The sequence below is a fragment of the Oncorhynchus gorbuscha genome, linkage group LG14, assembly GCF_021184085.1.
Source record: "Oncorhynchus gorbuscha isolate QuinsamMale2020 ecotype Even-year linkage group LG14, OgorEven_v1.0, whole genome shotgun sequence".
NCBI lineage: Eukaryota > Metazoa > Chordata > Actinopteri > Salmoniformes > Salmonidae > Oncorhynchus > Oncorhynchus gorbuscha.
In genome coordinates, this window is record NC_060186.1 from 67,656,864 (window position 1) to 67,682,027 (window position 25,164).

The 25,164-nt window shown below is 42.8% G+C and overlaps 1 protein-coding gene across 1 annotated transcript in view; it reads left to right on the forward strand.

Annotated features, from left to right (window-relative positions):
- The window catches only part of LOC123995325 (visinin-like protein 1), a 34,567-nt gene continuing 9,403 nt past the window's right edge, over positions 1–25,164 (forward strand). Inside the window, exons 1-2 of the mRNA XM_046298868.1 lie at positions 1–278; positions 6,930–7,096. Of these exons, the coding sequence (XP_046154824.1) occupies positions 6,935–7,096 (162 nt within the window). The 5' untranslated portion in view covers positions 1–278; positions 6,930–6,934. The remainder of the gene's footprint in view (positions 279–6,929; positions 7,097–25,164) is intronic.

Genomic DNA, 25,164 nt, shown 5'->3' on the forward strand with positions numbered 1-25,164 from the left:
CTGTGTGAGGGCGACAGGGAGAGAGAGAGTCGTGATACACACAGTCTGACGCTGCGCTTCATTGTGTCCTCAGCGAGCGTGTGTGTGTGCGTGTGGCCGGTCCTACTTACTTGCAGAATCCTTGGAACTGCATCAGTGATTTTCGACGAGACTCATTTCTTCCCAAGAAAACGTCACCACAACCCTCGACAAGACGTTTGACTTAATAGTCTCTGTCCGCACATATAACCTACTCTGAAGAAGAGAGCAAAGACCAGTTAACTTCGCACTCTTGCAAGGTAAATATGTTTTTTATTTATTGTGGATTACAGTAAAATGCATAGTGAAACTTTCCCTCTATTCAATTATGATTTGTAAAGATAGTCGTTATAAGTCATTGCTAGATACATTATACTACAGACTAATACAGTTGTATTAATTAATTAGGTTAGGCTAGATGTAATTTTACATTGGGGAAGCATATCTCAATCTTCTTAAGAGGCTATATCATAATGGATCAACAGCAGGACTGCAAATCATATAATATATTTATTAAGATAATACAGAAAACAATAATGTCAGTTATGGCCCTTTGTTTCCCAAACAAATAGCCTGGTACTGAATGGGTCGGGAGTGGTTTAGCCTACTTCACTGGTGGATTTTTCAAAAACAAAAGTATCAAGAGTAGCCTACAACTAGAAAAAGTCTACATGTCAATAGATACAGTTAATGTGTGGTGTTGTTTTCATTCATTTTCCAAATGGAATATATGACATTTTAAAATGCAGTTGTAATGTGGCATTTTCCTCTGAGCTTTCTTTCCTCTGTTGTGGTTCTGATGTAGTGCTTAGGGGATGCTGCCTGGCTTCTGGCACGTTTGTATGCGCTCACGCTGACTGGGCTCGCGCTGGCTTGGCTGCAAGGATGGAACCATTTGATTTGCCGGGCGATGCTAGTTTAGAAACAAATGCATGCGTGGCATGGTGAAATAATGATAGAAATAATCCCAAAACTGAAAACGGACTTTTAAATGTAGATTTGTTTTATATCGTATGTCCTTTCATCTTAGACTGATATATTTTCTTAAAACCATGCTATTTTTTTGTGGTAGTGCTAAGAAATCATGATTGCAAGATTTGCAGTGCATATTAAACATGTCATCGATAGTGCTTGTATGTATAGATCTGAGCATGTGTTAATGTATGTGTGGGTGTTGTACTTCGCTGGATTTTGACTCTCAAGGTCATTCTCTATTGGAAAATGATGGAAAAGGGACAGGCTGTTACATAATGTGGCTGGTCAGTGTACAGAGAGAGGAGGACTATTAGAGAATCAGCTGATGACTATACTTTGGTTAGTGGAGTTTAGCCAGTAACCAAAAGGTTGCTGGTTTGAATCCCTGAGTTGACTAGCTAAGAAATCTGCCAATGTGCCCTTGAGCAAGGCACTTAACCATAATTGCTCCTGTAAGTCTCTCTGGATAAGAGCGTCTGCAAAATGACCAAAATGTACCAAGAGGCTGCCCAAGATCCTTAGAAACATGTACTGTATGTATCTATTTGGCCCTGTCTCAGTGTACTGAGTGGATGACAGCATGCTGCCCTCTGCAATGCACTGCAGACAGACTTCTTTGTAACCAAGTGGCACTATCTGGATCTTTTGTCATCACTAACACGACTGCAGCATTAGATTCAGACTCTGATTTTCCTGGAATTAGTCATTGTCAAGTCAAAGCATTTCCTTTTGGGGTGGCAGGTAGCCTAGTGGTTGAGCTTTGGGCCAGTAACCGAAAGGTGGCTGGATCCAATCCCTGAGCTGACAAGCTAAAAATCTGTCGTTCTGCCCCTGAACAAGACAGTTAACCCACTGTTCCTTGGTAGGCCATCATTGTAAATAAGAATTTGTTCTTAACTGACTTGCAATTTCCATTTTTTATTCTTCACATGATCTCCTCCACATCATTACATTTAAATTTGAGTCATTTAGCAGACTTACAGGAGCTCAAGGGCACATCGACAGATTTTTCACCTAGTCGAGGTGTCAGGATTTGGCCAGGGTTGTTCCGGTTTTTGGTCACTAGATGCCCCCATTGTGCCTTTTGACCTTTTGTTTTCCCTTGATCCCCATTATTATTTGCACCTGTGCCTCGTTTCCCATGATTGTATTTAAACCCTTTGTTTTTCTCAGTTCTTTGCTCTGTGTTTGTATGTTAGCACCCAGCCCTAGTACTCTGTGAACTCTTGTTGATCCCGGTGGACTCGCTTGTGGAATTCTGTTTTTTTGTTCTTGTTTGTTTGTTTTTGAGCATCTTTTGAGGCTTTTTGTGCTATACCTTCCACCTTGTGGATTTACCTTTTTGTCTTGGAGGATTACCTTTGTTCTTGTGGAATTCCTTTTGAGGTTGTGGAGTTACATGTTTTCCTGAAGAACTTCACTTTTTACTTCATTAAATACACCGTCTCAAGTACTGCTGTGTCTGCCTCATCTTCTGGGTTCTGCCGAATATTCGTGGCTCAGTTGGTTAAGTGACTGTTTCTCACTCCGGAGACCCGGGTTCGCAACCGGGTCCTGACACGAGGATTCAAACTAGCGATCTTTCAGTTACTGACTCAATGATCTTAACCACTAGGCTACCTGCCGCCCCATCTCTTCTACTCCTCCCTCCATTCACCTTTACATTGCATTTAACACCCATATACTTTGGTTAGTGGAGTTTAGCCAGTAACCAAAAGGTTGCTGGTTTGAATCCCTGAGTTGACTAGGTAAGAAATCTGCCAATGTGCCCTTGAGCATCTGATGATAATGCTGCTGCTCTGAAATGGACCTGTAGGGAAGCAATACAGACATTTTCATCATCAGCGTAAAGCCTACTCTGCCGCCTAAGTCTCTTGACAACGGTGCTGTGTTCGAGTGCTATGCAAAACATGAGACTGGGGCATACAGGTGCACCTCTTGGAGCAGTCTGTACTCTGCTCCTCCACCATTGTGTGAATGGAAGATTTTTTAAAGTGTCACACCTCTGAGTGGAGTAGCCCGGTAGTGGATTATACATGCTCATCATTGCTCACATGGGACTGATATGCCTGGTGCTGCTGCTGTCTTGAGGCCCATAGTTCATTGAGAGTGACGGCACGTATTGTGACAAGGAAAATGTCACCAGTTTATATGTCTCAGAACATAGGCTACTGCTTGCTTCAAGAATACAGCACCATCTATCCCTGGATGTTTGTCTTATGGGTAACTCTATGCTAACAACAACACAGCTTCTTCTGGAGTTGTGCTTTGACTATCACTGTCAACATGTTCACTGGTTTGCTGCAATGCTGGGTCAGGAGAATGATCATCTTGTGTTTTCTTACACTGCTAGGCTACTACCTTTGCATGTTCATACCATGGTCCTCTGTGTGTTTGTGCGTGTGCGTGTGTGTGTGTGTGTGTGCATGTATGTGTTTTCGTTCATAGTGTGGTCCTGTGTGTGTTCATAACATGGTCCTGTGTGTGTGTGTGTTCATATCCTGGTCCTGTGTGTGTTCATATCCTGGTCCTGTGTGTGTTCATAGCATGGTCCTGTGTGTGTGTTCATAACATGGTCCTGTGTGTGTGTGTGTGTGTGTGTGTGTGTGTGTGTGTGTGTGTGTGTGTGTGTGTGTGTGTGTGTGTGTGTGTGTGTGTGTGTGTGTGTGTGTGTGTTCATATCATGGTCCTGTGTGTGTTCATAGCATGGTCCTGTGTGTGTGTTCATAACATTGTCCTCTGTGTGTGTGTGTGTGTGTGTGTGTGTGTGTGTGTGTGTGTGTGTGTGTGTGTGTGTGTGTGTGTGTGTGTGTGTGGTCCTGTGTGTGTGTTCATAGTGTGGTCCTGTGTGTTCAGTCCTCTTGTGCCCTAGTTAATAAGGATCCAGAGATAATTGACATTAGAGGCATGGAGACAGTAATGGCTGGATGGAAATGAGAACTATCCCCCCCAGCCTTTACTAGGCCTATACCATGGCCACATTTATAGCCCACTGAGCTAAAGCATAGCCATCGTTACTCATCACGAGAACACAGTTCTCCAAACTACCTCCACTACTTTGGGTACTCAGAAGGTGTACTTAGAGTTGATATCTGTTCATTTTGATGATTTGTCATTAGAGTACAATCTCATTCCATGACATGAAAGTTCCAGAAATAGAGTAAGTGGAATGTCTTCTTCAGTTATTCTAAGAACCACAAGAAGAACATGATAGAGATGTTTTTGGGGAAGGTAATCAGTATGTGCTTGTCAGAACTGCAAATGTGTCCATGACATAAAAAATGTCAAGGGGTCTGGTGATGGTCCTTTGATGTAGCCTAACAATCGCTACCTTGGCGTTCACTGAAGCCTTGTCCGTTGAGGCTAAGAATCACTTGGGTCAGCATTAAATAGAATATATTACAGTAATTAATTCACATTATACACACTGAACAAAAATATTAACGCAACATGCAACAATTAAAACAACTTTAATTAGTTACAGTTGATACAAGTAAATCAGTCAATATTAAATAAATTCATTAGGCCCTAATCTATGGATTTTACATGCCTGGAATTCAGTTATGCATCTGTTAGTCACAGATACCTTAAAAAAAGGTAGGGGCGTGGATCAGAAAACCAGTTAGTATCTAGTGTTAGCTTTTTGTGCTTATGGAACATTTCTTGTATCTTTTTATTTCAGCTCATGAAACATGGGACCAACTCTTTACATGTCGCGTTTATATTTTTGTTCAGTGTAATTAACTCTCTCGTTCTGGCTCATGCTGCTTCCTCAGTACAATGAAAGAGTATGGGACATGGAACAGAGTATTTGTATCATAGCTACCTCACTCACTACAATGAAAGTGTATGAGACTTGACATCAGGGTTGTTTTGCCCCGCTCGTCAGTGCGAGCCAAGGCGCAGGTGATAGTGAGTGTACCCTCTACATCTCAAAGGAATAGGCCATTGTACGCTGAGGTAATCTCCAAGGACAAAGAGCATCTTTCTACTGCACTCCATAGATCAGAGAGGCTGACATCCAGTTAATTTATCAGGCAATCTGAGGCCTCGCCTTGCACTAGGATAGGTATTCTATTGGTGATGTCACACCATTGTTATTCTGTTTTGTTCTGTGGCTAGCTCGCAATCTCTATCAATGTTTTTGGTGATGGCAATGTGATTGTGATTGTCTCGCATTGGGCTTTACCTCTAAACCATTAAATTAAATAATTTTTTGTTCTGAACTCTGTGTTATTAAGCGTTTGGTGTTGGATGAATAATCATTTTTTCTGTGGTTGTTTTCCCCTTAGCAAAGACAAAGTTAAAATGCTGCATGTAATTAAATCATCATCTGCAATGTATTATCTAATAGAGAATACTCTTCGTCATATCTGTGATAATTCAATCAGAAACAATAGAATTGACCCTTTAAAGTGCTAGTCGTTTGTTTGCTATAGGATGCACCTAATTAATTGATATGGCCTTTCCGATGGTATCATATAATCTCTCATTGTTTAATACGAGCAGAATTAATTTTTTAGCTCTTTCCCCCTTTTACATGAATCTAGCGTACTAAGAATTACACAACCATTACACATTGAGAATAAAATCTCCAGATTTCAGATCTGCTTTCACTACTCGGGACCTTTTGTGATTCAGTGAGAGCATTGGTGACTAGTGAGAGGGGCCAGATTTTCTAAATGGTAAAAGTCACATTGTAGCATTGGTTCGTTTGGCATGCTCATTATACTAATGACAGGGTGCTTAATGAACTAATCTGGCTGAATTAGAAGCAGTGTGTGTGTGTGTGTGTGTGTGTGTGTGTGTGTGTGTGTGTGTGTGTGTGTGTGTGTGTGTGTGTGTGTGTGTGTGTGTGTGTGTGTGTGTGTGTGTGTGTGTGTGTGTGTGTGTGTGTGTGTGTGAAGCAGTGTGAGCTGGGCTGGATATAGAGGCTGGGGTGCAAACAGCTGCAGGCTGTGGAGATAGGGCTTAGGCTAAGCAAAGTTGATAGGGCTAAGGCTAAGCAGAGGAGATAGGGCTAAGGCTAAGCAGAGGAGATAGGGCTAAGGCTAAGAAGAGGAGATAGCCCAATCTCCCTTGCCCTAAGGCTAAGCAAAGTGGGCCGAAAGGGAGATTAGACACAAAGTCACAATTATGTCAGATCACAATAAAACAAACAACCTGGGACACTTAGCCTAACAACCTCAAGGAATTGCTGTTGGATACAGACTCGTTTGCTAGTTCAATCTCCAGTGGTCTGACCTGGTGCATGTTTGTTGTTGAGTGATTGTAGATACTTAGGCAGAGCAGAAGTGATGGTATATACTTTATTTCCAGACAACCATGGCTTTATTTTTGTTTTAATTATACAGTATGAGTTGGTGTAGCAGCCAGCTAAGTAGAGGTAGGCCACTCCCTAGTGCTCGTAAGATCTATCAATGTGTGAAACGTCTTAAAACATGAGACAATCATCGAAGCTATCCAGGAATATTCTTCGATCATCTGTGTTTTATCGTTCCTGGTGTAGCCAAATAGAGATATGGTATATAAATCCACACATAGTGTTCAACATGATTACTTTGCCCTAAATATCACACAATTCATTGGATTGAGGTGATTTTTTTATACATTACAGCTATTTTTAGCTACAGCTGGGTTGAGGTGGTGTTTAGAATATAATTACCCGTGATAGAAAATTCTCCTGTCTTCAATTCAAGCCTGATGAATGACTTTGCTGATACCTTTTAGAGATTTCTGTCACTGTTAGTCCAGACTGCCACAGGTATTTAACCTGTTCTGATAGAAAAATAATGTGTTCCATTCATTCTTTGCATACTTTCCAAAGTAATCAGGCACCATTCTTTCTTTCCATCCAGACATTCTCAAAGAATAATGTCCCATTACTTTTCCTTCCTCTGACATTCTAAAATAATTCTCCTGCCATTCTTTTACAGATAAAATGGGAGCGAAAAACAGCAAGCTGACTCCAGAGGTGATGGAGGATCTGGTAAAGAGCACAGAATTTAACGAGCACGAACTGAAACAGTGGTACAAAGGCTTCCTCAAAGACTGCCCCAGTGGACGACTCAATCTGGACGAGTTCCAACAACTCTATGTGAAGGTAACTACAGAACACTGTCACTCTGCCAACATCTAAATGCACCCTATTCCCTATAAAGTGCCCTACTTTTGGCCAGAGCCCATCAGGATCTCATCAGAAGTAGTGCACTATATAGGGAATAAGGGTGCCATTTTGGATGCACCCTGTCACTTTGCCAACATCTGCACAGACACAGACCCTTTTATCAGCAATATCTCCATAGAGTAGAGTAGAGTAGAGTAGAGTAGAGTAGAGTAGAGTAGAGTAGAGTAGAGTAGAGTAGAGTAGAGTAGAGTAGAGTAGAGTAGAGTAGAGTAGAGTAGAGTAGAGTAGTACACTCATTATTGGTGCGATAGGCCAATTGGTTTAGCAGTGGATTGAAATACACAAGGATAGATATAGGACCCCCAAGGCTTGGTAGTTGAGGAAGTGATGTTGTACAACATTCTTTCAATTTCTCCACAAGTGAATGTGTTCAAAAACCATACATCTCAATACTCTACAGAAATGTTGAGAACTAGCAGAAATGCAGAGGTTTTGGAGCTTTGTAAGTATAACAGAAGCATATGTCATCACAGTGGAAAAGCAATCAAAACAACATGATCCTATGGCAAGCTCAATAACAGTACTGTAATTAGTAACGAGTACATTACAGTATGTGATATCACTCTCCTGTCTTATTCGTTCCTTCAGCTGTATCCGTTATGTTATTCTTTCCCTCCTGTATCCGGGCAGGAAACTAATCGACGGTGAAGCAACTCAAGAACAACTCAAGAGCACTTTGATTATAATCTCCTTTAATATTTATCTCCTCATCTGTAGAGGGGCTCGGGGACAAATTATTATTCACAGGCGAGAGGTGAGAAGAATTTTATATTTTCTAGTCCTAAATACAGAGGTTTAATGAAACTTTCAGTTAATTTTATATAGGTAAATGTAATCTTTATAATCTTCTATTTAATTAATTGAAATAAGATTGTTAAGATCTTATAGCTACAGCCATGTATGAATATTGACCATTAATGAAGTATCATGCGTCCTGAAGTGTAGATTTGTTGTTAATGGATGACAGTGCCTTCAGAAAGTATTCGCACCCCTTGACTTTTTCCACATTTTGTTGTTTTACAGCCTGAGATTTTGTGTCACTGGTCTACACACAATACTCCATAATGCCAAAGCGGAATTATGTTGTTAGAAATTTGTACAAATGAATGAAAAATGAAAAGCTGAAATGTCTTGAGTCAATAAGTATTCAACCCCTATGTTATTGCAAGCCTAAATATGATTAAAAATGTGCTTAACAAGTCACATAATTTTTATTTATTTTTATATAACCTTTATTTAACTAGGCAAATTGTTATTTACAATGACGGCCTACCCCGGTCAAACCCTAACCCCAACGACGCTGGGCCAATTGTGTGCTGCCCTATGGGACCCAATCACGGCCGGTTGTGATACAGCCTGGAATCGAACCAGGGTCGGTAGTGACGCCTCTAGCACTTAGATGCAGCGCCTTAATACACATTTTGGTGTGTTGTGTGTATTGAATCAATTTTGAATTCAGGCTGTAACTGTCACGACATCCGCTGAAGTCGGTTCCGCTCCTTGTTCGGGCGGCGTTCGGCCGTCGACGTCACCGGTCTTCTAGCCATCGCTGATCCACTTTTCATTTTCCATTTGTTTTGTCTTGTTTTCCTGCACACATGGTTTACATTCCCTCATTATTTGATGTGTATTTAACCCTCTGTTCCCCCCATGTCTGTGTGTGGAATTGTTTGTTGTTACGTGTATGTGCACGTCAGACTAGTTTGCGCCGGGTTATGTCAACCCATATTTGTTTATTGTTCTTAGTGCTGTGTGTCTGTTCACCGTAATAAAGGGGCTCCGTTTGGCTACCCAGTTCTGCTCTCCTGTGGCTGACTTCCCTGCAGCCAGTTACGCATACCTTACAGTAACAAACGCAAATTTGAAATAAGTCAAAGGGTATGAATACTTTTTGAAGGCACTGTATAGCTACTGACATCCTAACCCTGGTCGGTCCCCTCAGGAAATGCCCCATAATGAAAGATGTTAAACCATGTTAGAGAGTATCTAAAGGCATGGCTAGAAATATCAATGCTGCTCTAGGCTGTGTCCCAAATGGCACCTAATTCCCTATCGGTCAAAGTCAAAAGTTGTGCACTATAAAGGGAAAAGGGTGCCATTTTCGGAAGCACACCTAGTCTGCATTAGCTAAGAGGCTTTAGAAAACGCCACAAGACAAAAACACACATTCAAATATCTGTGGTGTAGACCTACATGTACACCCTCGTAACCCCATTTGGGGTTCTTTGTGACAGGCTGACAGAGTGTATGAACATCTACATGCTGGAGACCGTCTTACTATAATTGACAACCAATGTATCGAGTGCACTGTGGGTGAAACTGATGTACCATACAGAGTGGTGTTCCAAAGAGGTTTCAGAGGCTGATGGCTGCTGGCGAGTTAACCTTTTATCAGGGCGTCCTATTGTGTTTCCAGGCAACAGGATATCAGTGAAAGGGTTTTATTTAAATCCAAAGGCTCTGATAGTGAGATCATTGATTACCTCACATTAGCTGGACAGACTGTTCCTCTGAAAAGGAATGGTGTGTGTGTGTGTCCCAGCGTTTTCTTGTGTGTCCCAATGGGTGTGTGTGTGTGTGTGTGTGTGTGTGTGTGTGTGTGTGTGTGTGTGTGTGTGTGTGTGTGTGTGTGTGTGTGTGTGTGTGTGTGTGTGTGTGTGTGTGTGTGTGTGTGTGTGTGTGTGTGTGTGTGTGTGCATGCGCCCTCACGTGTGTGTGTGTCCCAATGATGTGCGTGTGTGTGTGAAAGTATGTTCTGTGTGACATTTCAGTGACTGTGAGTGAGGGCGCAAAATCGAATCTAATTTTATTGTCACGTGCAGATGTTATTGCGGTGTAATGTAGAGGTCGACCGATTATGATTTTTCAACGCCGATACCGATAACGATTATTAGAGGACCAAAAAAAGCCAAACCCTATTAATCGGCTGATTTTTATATATATATTTGTAATAATGAAAATTACAACAAACTGAATGTACACTTATTTTAACTTAATATAATACAGAAATACAAATCAATTTAGTCTCAAATAAATAATGAAAAAACACAGTGTTGGAGAAGAAAGTAAAAGTGCAATATTTGCCATGTAAAAAAGCTAACGTTTAAGTTCCTTGCTCAGAACATGAGAAAGCTGGTGGTTCCTTTTAACATGAGTCTTCAATATTCCCGGGTAAGAAGTTTTAGGTTTTAGTTATTATAGGAATTATAGGACTATATCTCTCTATACCATGTGTATTTCATATAACTTTGACTATTGGATGTTCTTATAGGCACTATAGTCTTGCCAGCCAAATCTCGGGAGTTGATAGGCTTGAAGTCATAAACATCGCTGTGCTTCAAGCATTGCGAAGAGCTGCTGGCAAACGTAGGAAAGTGCTGTTTGAATGAATGCTTATGAGCCCACCGCTCAGTCAGAATGCTCTATCAAATATCAAATCGTAGACTTAATTATAATAAAATAACACACAGAAATACGAGCCGTAGGTCATTAATATGGTCAAATCCGAAACTATCATTTAAAAAACAAAATGTTTATTTTTTCAGTGAAATACGGAAACTTTATGTATTTTATCGAACAGGTGGCATCCCCAAGTCTAAATATTGCTATTACATTGCACAACCTTCAATGTTATGTCATAATTATGTAAAATTCTGGCAAATTAATTATGGTCTTTGTTAGGAAGAAATGGTCTTCTTCACACAGTTCGCAACGAGCCAGGCAGCCCATTCTGCTGCATATACCCTGACTGCTTGCACAGAACGCAAGAGAAGTGACACAATTCCTTAGTTAATATTGCCTGCTAACATTAATGTCTTTTGACTAAATATACAGGTTTAAAAATATATACTTGTGTATTGATTTTAAGAAAGGCATGGATGTTTATGGTTAGATACATATGTGCAATGACAGTGCTTTTTTGTGAATGCGCTTTTGTTAAATCATCACCCGTTTGGCGAAGTAGGCTGTGATTTGATGATAAATTAACAGCCACCGCATAGATTATTTGCAACGCAGGACAAGCTAGTTAAACTAGTAATATCATCAACCATGTGTAGTTAACTAGTGATTATGTTAAGATTGATTGTTTTTTATAAGATAAGTTTAATGCTAGCTAGCAACTTACCTTGGCTCCTTGCTGCACTCGCGTAACAGGTGGTCAGCCTGCCACGCAGTCTCCTTGTGGAGTGCAATGTAATCGGCCATAATCGGCGTCCAAAAATGCAGATTAACGATTGTTATGAAAACTTGAAAACCGACCTAATTAATCGGCCATGATTAATCGGTCGACCTCTAGTGTAGTGAAATGCTTGTACAGTGCAGTAATTTCTAACAATTGACAAAAATACACATAATACACACAACCTAAATGTAAAGAATGGAATTAAGGAACATGCTACAAAAATTGATAGAAGAGAGATAGGGGCAGTCGACTGTGACATCATGCTTTTGATTCGTTCACATTCCATCCACCTGAGCCAACTGTCCAGATGCCATTTCTGTCACTGTGCTAAATACTGAATTATTATATGTCTATTGAGTCCCAGTGTGCTCAAATAGGCAAGGATAAAACAGGGTTAAATCTTTGTTTTCAGTCTCTTCCTTTTCATTTCAACTGCGTTTGTAGTGGCAATAATTTTGTCGGCGTCAAGGGAGTGAACGCTTTTTGAGTGAGCACAATATCAGTGCATGTTGAGGGCTTTGGTGCTTTTTTCCCCCCTCTGTGGTGGTAGATTCAATTTCTATTCTACGTGTGTAGCTCCGTACCAATGATTTCCAATCATAGTTTTCCAGACTGAACTCAGAAATCAATCAGCTTTATAGATTGAGTTGCGCTATTGTGAGCACAATGAACTGCTAGCATGTTTGTTTTCAACTTAAGCTAATGAGTGTTGACGGCAAGGGGTGTCTGGACTGGGTTTGGAATGGGATACATTGAAGTAAGAAAGTGTACAATTTAGAATGTTGGACTTATGGTTTAACAGCAGACAAAATGTCAGTGGTAGTATCGTTAAAAAAGGCCATTATGGTTGGTGATGTTTACGTCATTGGCTTCCATCAAAACACAGTGAAAACACGTTGCTCAGAGCTGAATTTCAGTTTTGAAGGAGATGAGTTGTATGTAATCCCAGTGTACAGAAGATACTGTACAACTACATTTCCAGTGACATTTTACTTTTGAGTTTTAAGTACACACACACACACACACACACACACACACACACACACACACACACACACACACACACACACACACACACACACACACACACACACACACACACACACACACACACACACACACTCTGATGGAAAGCTATCCCTAACACTGCACCACACCAGGACACACGGTGCAGTGCCCTGACCTGGATTGATGGGCTGGATAGATAGATTCTGGTTTGGCGATTCTCACTTCAATACCTGCAGGGTATTTGATGCTGTGCGTGTGTGTGTGTGTGTGTGTGTGTGTGTGTGTGTGTGTGTGTGTGTGTGTGTGTGTGTGTGTGTGTGTGTGTGTGTGTGTGTGTGTGTGTGTGTGTGTGTGTGTGTGTGTGTGTGTGTGTGTGTGTGTGTGTGTGTGTGTGTGTGTGTGTGTGTGTGTGTGTGTGTGTGACCCACCCACTCTCCCAGACAGTCCCAGCATTACTATCATAAGTTTGGAATTAATGACCCTGTGGGATGCTTTAATTTCCACAAATGGAAACAGTCCTGTGGTCAGTGACGGACAGAGACGAGGGCAGCAACAATCCATCATATGACGAGGGATGTAATAATGTGATCAGATGTTTGACAGACAGGACGTAAGACCACCATGACAGATGCTGTATGTTACACTCTGTCTTTGTCACTGGTACTAGAGTTCTGGAGAGCAGGCACTGGCTTAAAGGTGCAATCTGCAATATTACCTGCTGTTCAATAATGATGAAGCCTATACCAGTTGATTCTTGAGGAAAATAACTTAGAAATGCCTGATGAGATTAGTACAATAGTATTACTCCATTATTACCCAGAATATACCTTTTTTACTACATTGTTTGTAAAGCCTTGCCTGAAAATCAAATGATGGCCTGGGTGCCCCCGTATCTCTCTCTCTCTCTCTCTCTCTCTCTCTCTCTCTCTCTCTCTCTCTCTCTCTCTCTCTCTCTCTCTCTCTCTCTCTCTCTCTCTCTCTCTCTCTCTCTCTCTCTCTCTCTCTCTCTCTCTCTCTCTCTCTCTCTCTCTCTCTCTCTCTCTCTCTCTCTCTCTGGGAGGAGAGGTTACTGGACGAGGGGAGGTGAGGATACTGGGCTAGGCGAGGGAAGAGTACTAGGGGAGGGGAGGGGACGGTACTGGGCTAGGGGAGGGTACTGGGCTGGGCTAGGGGAGGGGAGGGTACTGGGCTAGGGGAGGGTACTGGGCTGGGCTAGGGGAGGGGAGGGTACTAGGGGAGGGGATGGGGTGGTACTGTGGGAGGGGAGGGTACTGGGCTAGGGGAGGGTACTGGGCTAGGCTAGGGGAGGGTACTGGGCTAGGGGAGGGGAGGGTACTGAGTTTGTTTAGCTATGGCCACTTGAGACAAGCTAAAAAGCCTTTATATAATAATGTGTGTGCATATGTGTGGTGCGTGTGGGGGCATACTGTATGTGTGTGTGCAGGTCTGGAGCAGTAGAGTAGAGGGGGGTTGTGCTGTGTTGTGCCAGCCAGGCCTTGTTATCCCGCAGGCCAACTGCACATCTAATTCAATCACTAGAGAAAGGGCAACATACCCATCCACTGCTCCTCTGACTATAGAAATGGAGAGAGGATGTGGGAGAGAGAGAAAGAAACACAGAGGGGGGGGTGAGAGAGAGAGAGAAGGGGGGGTGAGAGAGAGAGAGAGAGAGAGAAGGAGGGGGTGTGAGAGGGTGGAGGAAGGGTGAGAGAGGGAGAGAGAGTTAGATGCTACACTAAATATGTTGATGGTGTGAACTGAACTGTTTTTAAAATTAACTTCATAACAATTGAATGCTCTCTTAATTAGTGCTCCCAATCACTAAATATATGTGGTGTGATTTTAATGATGGTAGGAGACGTGAGGAGACATTAGTTAGAAAAATCCAATGTTATGTTACATAATGCATCATGAAGCTGGTTAACTTGTGGCTTGTTAAGTAAAGCCTATATTGTGAGCATGGCTCTTGCAATGCCAGGATAGTGGGTTTGATTCCCGGGACAAACCGTAGGTAAAAAATGTATGCACATAAAATCTACTGCTAAATGGCATATATTTTAATTATGACTAGATGCTTCACATGTATATGTAGCAGATGGAGAGGTGTAAAACTCACTCCTCAGCCTTAAATGTCACCCCTTGTGCAAATGAAGAAGGTATCTGGTAACCACTTCAAGGGCGAGGGTTAAAAACTAGGGCTGTCCCCGGGTCTACCTGACAGCCTCTAAAAGGGTTAGGGTAAGAAACTAGGGCTGTCCCCGGGTCTACCTGACAGCCTCTAAAAGGGTTAGGGTAAGAAACTAGGGCTGTCCCCGGGTCTACCTGACAGCCTCTAAAAGGGTTAGGGTAAGAAACTAGGGCTGTCCCCGGGTCTACCTGACAGCCTCTAAAAGGGTTAGGGTAAGAAACTAGGGCTGTCCCCGGGTCTACCTGACAGCCTCTAAAAAGGTTAGGGTAAGAAACTAGGGCTGTCCCCGGGTCTACCTGACAGCCTCTAAAAGGGTTAGGGTAAGAAACCAGGGCTGTCCCCGGGTCTACCTGACAGCCTCTAAAAGGGTTAGGGTAAGAAACTAGGGCTGTCCCTGGGTCTACCTGACAGCCTCTAAAAGGGTTAGGGTAAGAAACTAGGGCTGTCCCCGGGTCTACCTGACAGCCTCTAAAAGGGTTAGGGTAAGAAACCAGGGCTGTCCCCGGGTCTACCTGACAGCCACTAAAAGCTGAGTCAGAGGGAGGGATGCCGGCATTTTGGATGGCCCTCCTTCCTCTGCTTCCTCTCTCACTGCCCCCCTCTGCTGGCTGATAAACACACTGACAGTAATTGTGCCAAGATGATAACCAGCGTGAAGTTTCTCCTAGTTACTGATCAACCCCAACTTTAACCATTAGTGGGGAAAATGCCAAACTGATCCAAGATCAGCGTCTAGGGGCGACTTCACCCTACTCCCATGGGCTATGCTGAACACTTTTGTTTCATAATGCTGAAACAAACAAACACCTTCACTTACTAGCTGGTTAATACAGAAACAAGCAATATTACTGATAAAATAATCTGACAAGGCTGTGTTATTTCATTTAGTGACTTCCCCTGTGAAGGCTTTCACAATCAGTGTCTCATTTTTCAAGACCTGAATGATCCTAAGAGACTTTGGACAAAAGTTACTTGCATAATACTGGCATTTAGAGTGCATCCAAATTGAACCCTCTTCACTATATACTGTAGTGAACTATAAAGGGAGTAGCGTGCAATTTGGGATAGTCAGTTTGTTGACACCATAATGTGGTCTCTCTCTCTCTCTCTCTCTCTCTCTCTCTCTCTCTCTCTCTCTCTCTCTCTCTCTCTCTCTCTCTCTCTCTCTCTCTCTCTCTCTCTCTCTCTCTGTGGTTGTGTGCGTGAGTTTTATAACTGAGACTGGGGTCCCAAAGGGTGCTTGCTGGCTATGCTGCCTGAGTTTAGCTCTCTCTCTCTCTCTCTTCTCTCTCCCTCTCCTTTCTCTGCCTTGCATGTCACTGACGTTTATGTAAGAATTCAGAAAGCATCTTAGAGCCCCCATCAGTAGGTCGGTCAGTCTGTCACACAAAACTTGAAACATCCAAATGATGGATGCTGAATTATGCATGTACTCAGCAGCCCTCTCTCTCTCTTTCTGCTCTGTGAACAAGCCAACGTCTTTGTGTCAGTGATGCGCTGGCAGGACAAGGCGTTGCGTCTCAAATGGCACTCTAGTCCTTGTATAGTGCACTACTTTTGATCAGGGCCCATAGGGACACACAATATGGTGCCGTTTGAGACATAACCAAGGTTAACAGCTATATGTAGTAACATGCTAACAGCTCCCTGCCAACAGCTATATGCATTAACATGCTAACAGCTCCCTGCCAACAGCTATATGCATTAACATGCTAACAGTTCCCTCTCCCTGCCAACAGCCATATGCAGTAACATGCTAACAGCTCCCTGCCAACAGCTATATGCATTAACATGCTAACAGTTCCCTCTCCCTGCCAACAGCCATATGCAGTAACATGCTAACAGCTCCCTGCCAACAGCTATATGCATTAACATGCTAACAGCTCCCTGCCAACAGCTATATGCATTAACATGCTAACAGTTCCCTCTCCCTGCCAACAGCCATATGCAGTAACATGCTAACAGCTCCCTCTCCCTGCCAACAGCCATATGCAGTAACATGCTAACAGCTCCCTCTCCCTGCCAACAGCTATATGTAGTAACATGCTAACAGCTCCCTGCCAACAGCTATATGCATTAACATGCTAACAGTTCCCTCTCCCTGCCAACAGCCATATGCAGTAACATGCTAACAGCTCCCTCTCCCTGCCAACAGCCATATGCAGTAACATGCTAACAGCTCCCTCTCCCTGCCAACAGCTATATGCAGTAACATGCTAACAGCTCTCTGCCAACAGCCATATGCAGTTACATGCTAACAGTTCCCTCTCCCTGCCAACAGCCATATGCAGTTACATGCTAACAGTTCCCTGCCAACAGCTATATGCATTAACATGCTAACAGTTCCCTCTCCCTGCCAACAGCCATATGCAGTTACATGCTAACAGTTCCCTCTCTCTGCCAACAGCCATATGCAGTTACATGCTAACAGCTCTCTCTCCCTGCCAACAGCTATATGCATTAACATGCTAACAGTTCCCTCTCCCTGCCAACAGCCATATGCAGTAACATGCTGACAACTCCCTCTCCCTGCCAACAGCTATATGCATTAACATGCTAACAGTTCCCTCTCCCTGCCAACAGCCATATGCAGTAACATGCTGACAACTCCCTGCCAACAGCCATATGCAGTAACATGCTAACAGCTCCCTGCCAACAGCCATATGCAGTAACATGCTAACAGTTCCCTCTCCCTGCCAACAGCCATATGCAGTAACATGCTAACAGCTCCCTCTCTCTCTGCCAACAGCTATATGCAGTAACATGCTGACAACTCCCTGCCAACAGCTATATGCAGTAACATACTAACAGTTCCCTCTCCCTGCCAACAGCCATATGCAGTAACATGCTGACAACTCCCTCTCCCTGCCACCAGCTATATGCAGTAACATGCTAACAGCTCCCGGCCAACAGCCAATTGCAGTACAATGCTGACAGCTCCCTGCCAACAGCCTGATTTTCTACTGAAAGTCTGCTTCTTGTGTGCTGTCAGGGTCTGAAAATAGGCCAACTGTATCTTTTGTAGTTGGAGAACTTGCATAAAACACAAATCCTTATTCATGCATGATCCATGTCTTTATTAAAAACAAAGTCCTTCTCTCACTGTCTTGTTTAGTGTCACGGTTCTCATAATGCAACAGTGGTAAAAGTTAAACTTGGGCTTATGTCAATGCCTTGTAATGCTGTCGTAGTCTGCCAATGGGTTTATAGCAACGACTTGTAATGTATTAGATCAGTGGTTCCCAAAATGTGTTTAGTCTCGTACCCCTTCAAACATTTAACCTCCAGCTGCGTACCCCCTCGAGCACCAGGGTCAGCGCACTCTCAAATGTTGTTTTTTTGCCATCATTGTAAGTGTAACGGATGTGAAATGGCTAGCTAGTTAGCGGTGTTCGCGCTAAATAGCGTTTCAATCGGTGACGTCACTTGCTCTGAGACCTTGAAGTAGTAGTTCCCCTTGCTCTGCAAGGGCCGCGGCTTTTGTGGATCAATGGGTAACGATGCTTCGTGGGTGATTGTTGTTGATGTGTGCAGAGGGTCCCTGGTTCGCGCCCGGGAATGGGTGAGGGGACGGTCTAAAGTTATACTATTATATATGTAACGGATGTGAAATGGCTAGCTTAGTTAGCGGTGCGCGCTAAATAGCGTTTCTATCGGTGACGTCACTTTCTCTGAGACCTTGAAGTAGTAGTTCCCCTTGCTTGCCCTCTGCAAGGGCCGTGGCTTTTGTGGAGCGATGGGTAACGATGCTTCGTGGGTGACTGTTGTTGATGTGTGCAGAGGGTCCCTGGTTCGTGCCCGGGTATGGGCGAGGGGACGGTCTAAAGTTATACTGTTACATTGGTGCCGTGACCCGGATCACTGGTTGCTGCGGAAAAGGAGGAGGTCAAAAGGGGGGGTGAGTTTCACGGATGTGAAATGGCTAGCTTAGTTAGCGGTGCGCGCTAAATAGCGTTTCAATCGGTGATGTCACTTTCTCTGAGACCTTGAAGTAGTAGTTCCCCTTGCTCTGCAAGGGCTGCGGCTTTTGTGGTGACTGTTGATGTGTGCAGAGGGTCCCTGGTTCGCGCCTGGGTATGGGCGAGGGGACGGTCTAAAGTTATACTGTTACACATAAGCCTGCCACACACTATACAATACATTAATTAAACATAAGAATGAGCTTGAGTTTTTGTCACAACCCGGCTCGTGGGAAGTGACAAAGAGCTCATTTAGGACCAGGGCACAAGTAATAATAGAATAATAATCAATAATTTTGCTCTTTATTGAACCATCTTACATGTAAAACATTGAAAATAGTGAATAACTCACCACAGGTTAATGAGAAGGGTGTGCTTGAATGGATGCACAAAACTCTGCAATGTTTTATTGGAGAGAGTCTCAGTCCTAAATAATTTTCCACATGCAGTCTGTGCCTGTATTTAGTTTTCATGCTATTGAGGGGCGAGAATCCACTCTCACATAGGTATGTGGTTGCAAAGGGCATCAGTGTCTTAACAGCCTGATTTGCCAAGGCAGGATACTCTGAGCGCAGCCCAATTCAGAAATCTGTCAGTGGCTTCTGATTAAATTACATTTTCCCAGAACCTCTTGTTGCAATTTTGATGATGCTCTCTTGTTCAGATATCGGTAAGTGGACTGCAGGCAGTGCATGAAATGGATAACGAATTCAGTTGTTTGTGTTATCCGTTTTGGGAAAGTACCTGCGTAATTGCACACCCAACTCATTCAGGTGCTTCGCTATATCACATTTGACATTGTCCATAAGCTTGACTTCATTTGCACACAAAAAATCATGCAATGATGGAAAGACCTGTGTGTTGTCCATGTTAATGGAAACAGAGAAGAGCTCCAACTTCTTAATCATAGCCTCAATTTTGTTCCGCACCATGAATGTAGTTGCAGAGATTCCCTGTAATCCTAGATTCATATCATTCAGGCGAGAAAAAGCATCACCCAGATAGGCCAGTCGTGTGAGAAACTCGTCACCATGCAAGCGGTCAGACAAGTGAAAATTATGGTCAGTAAAGAAAACTTTTAAGCTCTTCTCTCAATTAAAGAGAACGTGTCAATACTTCGCCCCTTGATAACCAGTGCACTATAGCCCCGTTGGAAAATATAAATGGACTGTTTGAAAATGTGAAGAAAAAATGATATCTTTAAAAAAAAATGTGAATCACATTTTTATTTGGCGTACCCCAGTTTGGGAATACCTGCAGGTAATTAATTCTATTAAAGTATACCAGTAAGCTTATTTGGAAGGGACAAGGCATCTATTGATGACTCTGTACTTTCAGTGAAGGATTTGTTTTATGACAATCTCGACTTGTGTGCTCTTCTCTGTAGACTCAATGTCAGGATTTTGTGTGACAGTTACCGATCTGTTCAGGAAACAGCAGAGGGAGCACCCCCCTATCCACATCGACGGGACAGTAGTGGAGAGGGTAGTGGGTTTTACGTTCCTCGGCATACACATCACGGACAAACTGAATTGGTCCACCCACACAGACAGCGTGGTGAAGAAGGCGCAGCAGCACTTCTTCAACCTCAGGAGGCTAAATAAATTTGGCTTGTCACCAAAAGCACTCACAAACTTCTACAGATGCACAATCGAGAGCATCCTGTCGGGCTGTATCACTGCCTGGTACGGCAACTGCTCCACCCACAACCATAAGGCTTTCCAGAGGGTAGTGAGGTCTGCACAACGCATCAACGGGGGCAAACTACCTGCCCTCCAGGACATCCAGAAGGCGAGGTCAGTACAGGTGCATCAAAGCAGGGACCGAGAGACTGAAAAACAGCTTCTATCTCAAGGCCATCAGACTGTTAAACAGCCACCACTAACATTGAGTGGCTGCTGCCAACATACTGACTCAACTCCAGCCACTTTAATAATGGAAATGGATGGAAATTAATGTAAAGAATTTATCACTAGCCACTTTAAAAAATGCCACTTAATATAATGTTTACATACCCTACATTACTCTTCTTATATGTATATGTATATACTGTACTCTATATCATCTACTGCATCTTGCCATCTTTATGTAATACATGTATCACTAGCCACTTTAAACTATGCCACTTTATGTTTACATACCCTACATTACTCATCTCATATGTATATGTATATACTGTACTCTATACCAGCTACTGCATCTTGCCTATGCCGTTCTGTACCATCACTCATTCATATATGTTTATGTACATATTATTTATCCCTTTACACTTGTGTGTATATGGTAGTAGTTGTGGAATTGTTAGTTAGATTACTCGTTGGTTATTACTGCATTGTCGGAACTTGAAGCACAAGCATTTTGCTACACTCGCATTAACATCTGCTAACCATGTGAGTGTGACCAATAAAAGTTGATTTGATTTTTTTTATTTTTTAAATATTTTTTTAATCAATAAGTGATTAGTAAGTGATGTGGAAAACTGTTTCTTTGATGAAATATGCAGGTTACAACTCCATTAATTTAGCTGTATATCACTAGCCCATCCAAGGCTAGCCTCTAGCACAAACATGCTCTTCCTCTCCATGTCTCCATGTGACATACTGCCAGTGGAAAATGTTGTGTCACAGAGACAGAGAGAGTCGCCATAGCACCCGTCCGGCCCAGGGATTATTGGTTGTCCTATATGCGTTGTCACTCAGCATGCCATGTTTAGAGCAGAGACTAGCGAGATGGCAGGCCATCCAGCCGAGGGTTCCGTCGCAAATAGCACCCTATTCCCTATGGGAAGTCTCCATGGATGTTTATGTTGTTGTGTTATAGCACCCTATTCCCTATGGGAAGTCTTCATGGATGTTTATGTTGTTGTGTTATAACACCCTATTCCCTATGGGAAGTCTCCATGGATGTTTATGTTGTTGTGTTATAGCACCCTATTCCCTATGGGAAGTCTCCATGGATGTTTATGTTGTTGTATTATAGCACCCTATTCCCTATGGGAAGTCTCCATGGATGTTTATGTTGTTGTGTTATAGCACCCTATTCCCTATGGGAAGTCTCCATGGATGTTTATGTTGTTGTATTATAGCACCCTATTCCCTATGGGAAGTCTTCATGGATGTTTATGTTGTTGTGTTATAGCACCCTATTCCCTATGGGAAGTCTCCATGGTTGTTTATGTTGTTGTGTTATAGCACCCTATTCCCTATGGGAAGTCTCCATGGATGTTTATGTTGTTGTGTTATAGCACCCTATTCCCTATGGGAAGTCTCCATGGACTTATGTTGTTGTGTTATAGCACCCTATTCCCTATGGGAAGTCTCCATGGATGTTTATGTTGTTGTGTTATAGCACCCTATTCCCTATGGGAAGTCTCCATGGATGTTTATGTTGTTGTATTATAGCACCCTATTCCCTATGGGAAGTCTCCATGGATGTTTATGTTGTTGTATTATAGCACCCTATTCCCTATGGGAAGTCTCCATGGATGTTTATGTTGTTGTGTTATAGCACCCTATTCCCATGGATGTTTATGTTGGAAGTCTCCATGGATGTTTATGTTGTTGTATTATAGCACCCTATTCCCTATGGGAAGTCTCCATGGATGTTTATGTTGTTGTATTATAGCACCCTATTCCCTATGGGAAGTCTCCATGGATGTTTATGTTGTTGTATTATAGCACCCTATTCCCTATGGGAAGTCTCCATGGATGTTTATGTTGTTGTATTATAGCACCCTATTCCCTATGGGAAGTCTCCATGGATGTTTATGTTGTTGTATTATAGCACCCTATTCCCTATGGGAAGTCTCCATGGATGTTTATGTTGTTGTATTATAGCACCCTATTCCCTATGGGAAGTCTCCATGGATGTTTATGTTGTTGTATTATAGCACCCTATTCCCTATGGGAAGTCTCCATGGATGTTTATGTTGTTGTATTATAGCACCCTATTCCCTATGGGAAGTCTCCATGGATGTTTATGTTGTTATATTATAGCACCCTATTCCCTATGGGAAGTCTCCATGGATGTTTATGTTGTTGTATTATAGCACCCTATTCCCTATGGGAAGTCTCCATGGATGTTTCTGTTGTTGTATTATAGCACCCTATTCCCTATGGGAAGTCTCCATGGATGTTTATGTTGTTGCATAGTAATGGCCATGGTCTTATGATGGTATCCACCCAGTCTCTACCTTTCATCCACTTCCAGTTAGCATGTCACTAAAATAAGAATATAGCTGTTTGGAAGATATCCTAACTTTTTCAGATTATGTAGGCTGCAGTGAAAGCTTTTTTTCTGACTTGTTCTCCTGTTATCATTGTTAAGAGAAATAATGTCTCAGAGAGTAGAGTGATTTACCACAGATAGGGTTGTTGTCATTCTGCTTGTATAAGCCTTGTTCCATCCAGAGCCTGATCATGGCCACTGCTGTTATGAGAGTGTGAAATGGCCTCCATTATGAGTGTGACTGCATAGTTAATGTGGCCACAGCGAGCGAGGTCTCTGCATCTCTCTCTCTCTCTCTCTCTCTCTCTCTCTCTGCAGTTCTCTCTTTCTTTATCCCTCTCTCTATCTGTCTATCACTTTCTCAATTTAATTAAATTTAAAGGGCTTTATTGGCATGGGGAGCATATGTTTACATTGCCAAAGGAAGTGAAATAGATCATCTCTCTCACACTCTTTCCTGTTCCAATCTCTCTCCATCCCTTGGCTGTGCATGTGGCGTTGTTCACCTGTGCTCTATTCCTCTCTACCCCACTGACATCTGCATTTACTAGGCCAGCTGTGTATGCCTGAACCTGGGTCTATACAGTGAGGGGAAAAAGTATTTGATCCCCTGCTGATTTTGTACATTTGTCCACTGACAAAGTAATGATCCGTCTATAATTTTAATGGTGGGTTTATTTGAACAGTGAGAGACAGAATAACAACAACAAAAATCCAGAAAAATGCATGTCAAAAATGTTATAAATTGATTTGCATTTTAATGAGGGAAATAAATATTTGACCCCCTCTCAATCAGAAAGATTTCTGGCTCCCTGGTGTCTTTTATACAGGTAACGAGCTAAAGGGAGTGCTCCTAATCTCAGTTTGTTACCTGTATACAAGACACCTGTCCACAGAAGCAATCAATCAATCAGATTCCAAACTCTCCAGACTTTATAAAATAAATCATTCAAATACTGAGCTATGTTGTTCAAATTTTTGATTGGAGATTATATTATTTTATACTAATACAATTGCTCAGAGAAAGATATTTAGTCTAACAAGTAATACATTTCTTTTATCAAAAAGGTAGAGGTCAAGATTTACACCTCTGTTTTCAATGCCTTTCAATACCTCACCTTGCAAGGATAACGACACTGAGCCTTTTCTCAAATGTTTTATGAGATTGGAGAACACATTGGGAGGGATCTTAAATCGTTACTCCATACAGAATCCTTACAGATCCTTGATATCCTTCATCTGTGCTTATAGACTGCCCTCTTCAATTCAATCCACAGGTTTTCAATGGGTTTCAAGTCCAGAGACTGAGATGGCCATTGCAAAATGTTGATTATGTGGCCAATTAACCATTTCTTTGTGGATTTTGATTAGTGCTTGGGGTTATTGTCTTGCTGGAAGATCCACTTGCGTTTTCAGCCTTCTGGCAGAGGCAACCAAGTTTTCAACCAAATTATCTTGATACTGGATAGTTCATGATGCCGTTGACCTTAATAACAAGGGCCACACGACCAGTGGAAACAAAATAGCCCCATAACATCAAAGGTCCCTCAAAAAGTAGGTATGGGTTTCTTTTCTGCTCATGCATTCTCATTTCGATGCCAAACCCACCACTGGTGTGTGTGGCCAAAAATATATTTTTTCATGTGACCAAAGCATCAGTTCCGATCCAAGTGCCAGTGCCGTTTAGGAAATTCCAGGTGTTTACATTTGTTGGATGTGGCGCAGCGGTCTAAGGCATTGCATCTCAGTGCTAGAGGGGTCACTACAGACCCTGTTTCAGCGGACTAAGGCACTGCATCTCAGTGCTAGGGGAGTCACTACAGACCCTGCTTCCGAGGGTCTAAGGCACTGCATCTCAGTGCTAGAGGGGTCACTACAGACCCTGCTTCCGAGGGTCTAAGGCACTGCATCTCAGTGCTAGGGGAGTCACTACAGACCCTGTTTCAGCGGACTAAGGCACTGCATCTCAGTGCTAGGGGAGTCACTACAGACCCTGCTTCCGAGGGTCTAAGGCATTGCATCTCAGTGCTAGGGGAGTCACTACAGACCCTGCTTCTGAGGGTCTAAGGCACTGCATCTCAGTGCTAGAGGGGTCACTACAGACCCTGCTTCCGAGGGTCTAAGGCACTGCATCTCAGTGCTAGGGGAGTCACTACAGACCCTGCTTCCGAGGGTCTAAGGCACTGCATCTCAGTGCTAGAGGGGTCACTACAGACTCTGCTTCCGAGGGTCTAAGGCACTGCATCTCAGTGCTAGAGGGGTCACTACAGACCCTGTTTCAGCGGACTAAGGCACTGCATCTCAGTGCTAGGGGAGTCACTACAGACCCTGCTTCCGAGGGTCTAAGGCACTGCATCTCAGTGCTAGAGGGGTCACTACAGACCCTGTTTCAGCGGTCTAAGGCATTGCATCTCAGTGC